This window comes from Sparus aurata, chromosome 3 (genome assembly GCF_900880675.1).
Source record: "Sparus aurata chromosome 3, fSpaAur1.1, whole genome shotgun sequence".
Taxonomy (NCBI): domain Eukaryota; kingdom Metazoa; phylum Chordata; class Actinopteri; order Spariformes; family Sparidae; genus Sparus; species Sparus aurata.
In genome coordinates, this window is record NC_044189.1 from 21,172,471 (window position 1) to 21,178,873 (window position 6,403).

General features: G+C 41.1%; 1 protein-coding gene across 1 annotated transcript; it reads left to right on the plus strand.

Moving 5' to 3' along the window:
• The first annotated feature begins 277 nt into the window (after positions 1-277).
• Positions 278-4,915, plus strand: snx10a (sorting nexin 10a). The gene is made up of 7 exons (XM_030411404.1): positions 278-566; positions 1,780-1,827; positions 2,159-2,245; positions 2,335-2,435; positions 2,531-2,629; positions 2,813-3,004; positions 4,385-4,915. The coding sequence occupies exons 2-7, from the start codon at positions 1,795-1,797 to the stop codon at positions 4,518-4,520; spliced, it is 648 nt and encodes a 215-aa protein (XP_030267264.1). The 5' UTR covers positions 278-566; positions 1,780-1,794; the 3' UTR covers positions 4,521-4,915.
• Positions 4,916-6,403: the final 1,488 nt, after the last annotated feature.

The following is a 6,403-nucleotide window of genomic DNA, read 5'->3' on the forward strand; positions in this document are numbered from 1 at the left end:
TCTGAAGGACAATATAGTCACTCATTAATAGCAAGTAAATAAAAAGGAGCTGACTGACTTACAAATTAGCCATGTACAAACAAATAAAAGGGTTCAACGCTTCTAAATATAATGATCAGAATTATTGATTGCTGTACTGTGTTATCTCCACTCATCAGCAATAAGCACGCACACCCTTCCTGATGTGTTCAGCCTCGTGTCGTCCATGTTTCTCCCCCCCAGCAGCTCCAGCAGCTCCCTGCTCCTCCCACCAGGTGATTCCTGTTAAAGGAACTCCTCCCAGTCAATCAGACTCAGCTGCGCCTCTGGAACACGTTTCTCACATCGTCTGTTCGGGCCAGGTTCCACAGCTTAACTTCATTTTTAACGACTTTGTCTTTTTATTTTGTGTATATTTTAAACCCTTGAGGCCTTCTCGAGGCAGACGAGTGTTGATCCAGCACCGAGCTGAGGTCCAGCACACTGAGTATTAGCAGCAGTTCGGTCCTGAGCCTCCAGCACCGCGCTGAGCTGCTCCTGCTGTTCACCAACAGCGGATTACTGCTCGGAGAGCACAGAAGGGAGAGGTAAGACTGCAATTATCAAGATTTGAGAATCTTCTGTTTCAGATTTTAATGTAATAGTTTTTCAGAAACTTGGGTGTTTCATCACTCCGATAAATAGTTGGACATTTAATTTATTTGATGTTTGTTTTTATTTGTCATTTTTACAGGAGGGGGTAGTTTACCAATCTCTATAGAATTGTAATACGTGGCTGTTTAGGATGCTGGACTACATTAACTGCCTGTGGTGTGCAGATGTTAATGCACTATGATCCTGCATGCCAGAGGAGGACAGTTCAGAGTCTAAATTGGGGATTTTGTGCATGAATGCTGCTGAAAGTAACGTGAATGTATTGTGCATTCTGTCATGGCGAGGAAAGTCCTTTTGATTTAAGGTGCATCTTCTTGTTGACCAGAGGAGACTGTGCGCAGCAAGTTTCTTCCACCTTGAATCTTTGACCTGTTGAATGATCGCACAGCACTGCTGCCATCAACAATAAACTGTCATGTCAACAGGAATATGAAGTCTGTATGGTGTCTTATCTCTATATCTATCTATCTATCTATCTATAAAATAAATAAATGGTCTTGGTGTGGCTTTCATGTGATGTTTGCAGAAGGTCGACTGAGTTCATTAGTCCTGCTTGAACCTGCTGCTCTTAAATACTGGTGTCTCAGTGAGGTGTCAGGCAAGTGATCCAGGCACTGAAGCCTTTAGAGATGCGTGTCATGTGAGGGGAAAGCTGTTGTATGAAAGTTTGCATGCCACGTTTGATAATTGATCTGAGCAGCGAGTGTTGCATCTTCATGGTTTACTTGGATCATAATAGCTGTGGTTGTTCAGTGAAGGGTGAAGAGCTGGTGAGGCCGTCAGAAAAGGCTTTCATATAATTTTCAGCTGTTTTTTGGTGTGTGTATGTAAATCCATATTAAGGCGTTTAGGGTCAGGATATTCCCTCTCGATCTAAATCCTGCTCCCTCGACCTTTGTTCCCCTGTGTTCTACATCAGCTCAGCATCAGCTTGAGTCCTAAAACTATTAATCTGCCTGTCAGGCCTGTGCAAAACAGATCAAGCTTTGCCAACAGTGGACTTTGGTTGCTGGACTGCTCATTACTGGGCTTTTTGTGCAATGTGAAATTTTCTCTGTAGCTCACATCGACTCCTATTTTGTGTTAAACTAAGATATTTGTATGCTTGAACGGCTCACCTGTAATGTTTCTGTCTCTCTCTGGCAGGTGTTTGTGCCCACTATGGAGAGTATGCTAAACAATCTCTCAAAAAATGTAAGTGATCATGCTTTCTCACACTTCCTGTTTGTCTTGTAATTGTACAGTTGCTGTTTAAAGCTGCAACATGTAAGAACTAGCCACCGTTGAAATTAGTGCTCGAAACAAATTGTGAGCAGCACATCACTAGATAAACCACCAACTTAGCCGTGCAGCTCACAGTCTGGCCTGGGAGTTTGGAGCACTGTAGGTCTTGGTGTTTACATCACTAGCTGGTTAGCTATGCTAACTTAAGTAGACATCTGTGCAGCTGAAACGTATCTTGGTTTCATTTAAAACATACGCTGGCATCTTTACAATCCCCTCTTCTCTGTTTTGAATGTTGTAGGAGTTTGTCAGCGTTTGCGTTCAGGATCCTCGGGTGGTTAAAGATGGCCTCTTGCACACACACATCGACTATGAGATCTGTTTACACGTAAGAAAAACGGCTCTGATTTTTCCTTCTGGGTCATCTTCATCTTGAGCTGTTTGCGATAAATCTATTGACTTGATTTCTCTTTGCAGACCAACAGCATGTGTTTTCGAAGAAAGACTTCCTGTGTAAGGCGGCGTTACAGTGAGTTTGTTTGGCTCCGACACTGCCTGGAACAGAACGCCCTCATCTTGTATGTTGATGCTGCAAATTCATATCATTCATTTAAATTGATTTTTTTAAAGCTTGCAATAAGTTGTCATGGTGGATTTTTCTCTGTTTCTCCAGAGATTTGCCCAAGTTGCCTCCCTGGAACCCCTTCTTCAGTTTGAGGAACACAAAGCAGCTCTTGCAGAGGATGAAGGGCATGCAGGAGTTTTTAGAACTGTGAGCTAAAGCAGTGGAAGCAATCAAGTTATAGCATTGCCACCTAGTTGCCCCCTTCTACACTCCCCTCTTCAAACCCCCAAGGCTTTAATAATGAACCTGCTGAAAGCAGGAGCACAGGTTGACTTGAAAGGAGACCTTGTTCTACGTTTAACTGTTTTTTAAATGTCTCTTCTTCTTTAGTGTTCTTCGTGAACCTTTGTTCTTATCAGACAGTCGACTCCATCTGTTCCTCCAGTCAGACCTCAGCATCACGAGGATGGAAAGGTGTGCTCTTGGTAAGACCATGTACACAGTGGCTGAAGCCATACAGCGCTCCAGCAGCGGTTTCATCAGCAGATTGGAGGACAAAGGCTGTGATTCTGACTCAGAAAGGTACGAGTTTGGACCGACCGGTTTGCATTATATAAAGGTCTGAAATGTGAACATACTCCACTACAAGTTAAAGTCCTGTGTTTAAAATGGGACTTTAGTAAGTATTAAAAATCACAAAAGTTAGAGATGCAATGTTTTCACTGAACAGTTGCGCAGTGTTGTAAAAAGTACCCAAAAGTCATACTTGAGTAAAAGTAAAGGTGACGTGTTAAAGGAAAAGTCTAAGAATATGTTAATAACTGTCTTTAAGTAACAAAAGTGCAAGTAAAAGTTAATTATACATATATTTACAAATGTTTATGCATGTTTGTTTACAAGGGGTCAACAGACTGACTTGAAATTTGTTTATTCAATTGATGATACATTTTAAAATGCACTTTTTTGGCTCTTCTGTAGGATGCAATCTACAACTAATAACTAAAGTTATAAAAGGCATGCAATGGAGTAAAAGTATAATATTTAAAGAGGAATTATAAAGTAGCAGAAAATGAAAAAAACCTCCATAGTTCCTTACACTTAGTTACATACATGCAGTCGGGGTAAAAAACTATTGTGATAAAAGTAAAAAAAAAACATTCTCCTCTGGTCATAACCAAAGTCCAATATTTGCCTCTGATGTAGTGAAGCAGAAGTTAAACAGGTTTACAACGTGCGTTAGAAATCCTTAATCGATTTAGATTATGAAAGCAGACTAATAAGAGCTTAGATTCTGCTTTGTTGTGTTTCCTCAAAGTCTGTTTACCGACAGTCATCCAGCTGTGTGATGTCACAAAACATAATTTTGGTTGTTTTATAGCACAAACACATCTGATTTCATGTCATTAAGTGAAATCATAACTTTGAGTGAATGTCCTGTGTAATTCACCACAGCTGCAAGATGCTTTAAAATGCCACAGAAAATATGTAGGAATCCTGTATAAAGTTCAATAAAATGTAAATACTCAAAGTACTTGTACAGTTCTTAAAGGTGCACAGTGTAGTTTTGGGGAAGACATTTTAATTACAAGAGAAAGACCTTCATTAACTGAGATTCTTTTTTCTTTTTAATGCCTAAACAAACTCTTTGATTTCATGACTGAATAAACAAACTGAAACAGTTTCATACTGTGTTACTTTGTTTATATTTGGCGGACCCTGCCATCTTTCTCACTTTAAACAGTGTTCCTGTGGTCCGTATTTTCCTTTGAGAATAGCAGCTTGTTTACTCACTAATTGAAAAAATAAATATTTCTGATTTTGTTTTATTACCTCATTTAATTTTGAGTTTGAATGTCCTCTTGAAAGCTACATTGTGCCCTTTTTATTAATTAAATGCACTCGGTTACATTCCACAACTGACGCTGTCTGACTTTGACCCTTCCACCTCTTTTCCTCCCACAGCTGCTCTTCATCATTGAGTTGTGGACTCAGCGTGGACACTTCATCGCGAGGGAGCCGCCTCACGTTCTTGGAGTCTTCCGACAGAGAGCCGGAGCTGTTCCCTTGTCTTTCAGACGCTCCGCTCACTGCGCCCTGACGCTCACGGCCACCTTCTCCTCCGTTACTCTGTGGAGCGTTTGCTTTTCATAGTTAATTTCCAAAGAGAGAAAAAAAAACTTTGTTTTACTTGTGAACTTGATTATTTTCTTTGACATTTTGTTGCTTTGTTAATGATTGTTTTAGTTTTCTCTCAGAGCAATGCTTTTGTCATGTGATAAAGTTTGCACTTAAAGAATGGTCATGTTTTCAAAAAATGATTTACCTGCAATTTATCATGTTGAATTCTTAAATATTTTCTAACTATATATTTTTATCTGCACTGAAGCTCTTCTGAGATTAGCGAGGGATGTGTTTTGACTTGAAAGTTTTAAGTGAAATGTTAGAGAATACTTTTATGATTTGTTAATGAATAAATTTCCCTTTTAAAAGAAACCGAGGCTTGTTTTTTCATTTATTATTTCTTAAAATGTTTTAATGTTGATTTTAGCCAGAACTTTCCTTTAATCTGACTTCATATGTCATATATTAGTGCAGCTGTTGTAAGAGCCCAGTAGAGGGAGTGTAGACATCACAGGACCTTTATCAGAGAAAAAGAAGATGTGGGCTGTCTCTACAACTGTGATGAAGTTGATTCAGACTTCATAATCCTGTTGTTTGTTATACTGATCATACATGTCATTTAAAAATGTCTTAACAAGTGTGCAGGCGAGTTGTCCTCTAATGCAACAAACTGCAGAGTTTGATCAATGTGTCCTCTGCAGTGCCCTTCAGGATGTGTTAATGCACCATATCTAACTACTAAGTGCATGTGAGTGTTATAATTTGGGCGTCTTCAGTTTGATGGTGACAAAGCGGTCCAGTTCTGGTCACATTTCATCCAGGTGTCACTTCTCTCCCCTGGTGAGACGGTCTAATTAAAGGGAGAAGGCAAATTAATTTAACTATTACAGACTTCTCTTGGGAGTCACCTGCGAGAAACAAGACGGCTTCAAACTGTGTGTGTTACAGGGACGTGTGTGTGTGTGTGGACGGACAGGAGTGCCGGACAGCGCTGTAAATTGAAAGCTGATGAAAGAAGCAAAGGCTCATTAAAGGAGACAGCAGCTGTCCCCCCTCTCCTCCCCCCTCCTCCCTCCCTTCCTCCACCAACAGCTGAAGTGACGTGGGCCGGCCCAACAGTAAACCGGGCCTGTCCCTCCTGTGTCTCTGTCCTCTTCTCTCCTTCCCCTGGATGGTGCTGTCTCCCTGTGCGCACCAGCCATAATGAAGCTGTCAGTGACTTCACACACACCAGCCACTGAGCTGTGTTCATACAACACACACACACACGAGTAAACACACACATGCGCTGGTGGGAAAAGCTGTGGATGAATGAACATTTTCTCATTTTCCTCATTCACTGTCAGTTTTCTGGGTCCCACTGGTTTGTGGTTGTGTTTGCTGTTGAGGTTGACCTTATCAACGCGCCCCATGACAGGCTCACACACACACACACACACACACACACACACACACACACACACACACGTCCACTGTTTGGTTCAGAGCAAGTCAATTTTCTGACAAAATGAAATGCAACCGCGAGCAGTGGCATCTTGTGTGCTCTGTGTGTGTCAGTACGGGACAACATCTAGCATTTGGATATTGAGTATTCACGGTACATGTCTTATTTCAGCTCAGTAATTTATAACTCAATTTCCAGTGTGCACTGAAGCGCTTCATACCTCCAAAACACCAAACAAAGCCCAAACCCAATTGTATTTCAAAGCAATTAGGGTGTCCACTGAGTTGTGAACGGGCTCCGTCGCGGTGGCTCTGGGCCCGTGTGAATTTTTTAATTGTTAATTTTCTGTCACATTAGTCAACTTCAGCGCCTCTGGACAGGTGAGCCAGCTCCTGTAACTCAACACATAAAATGAC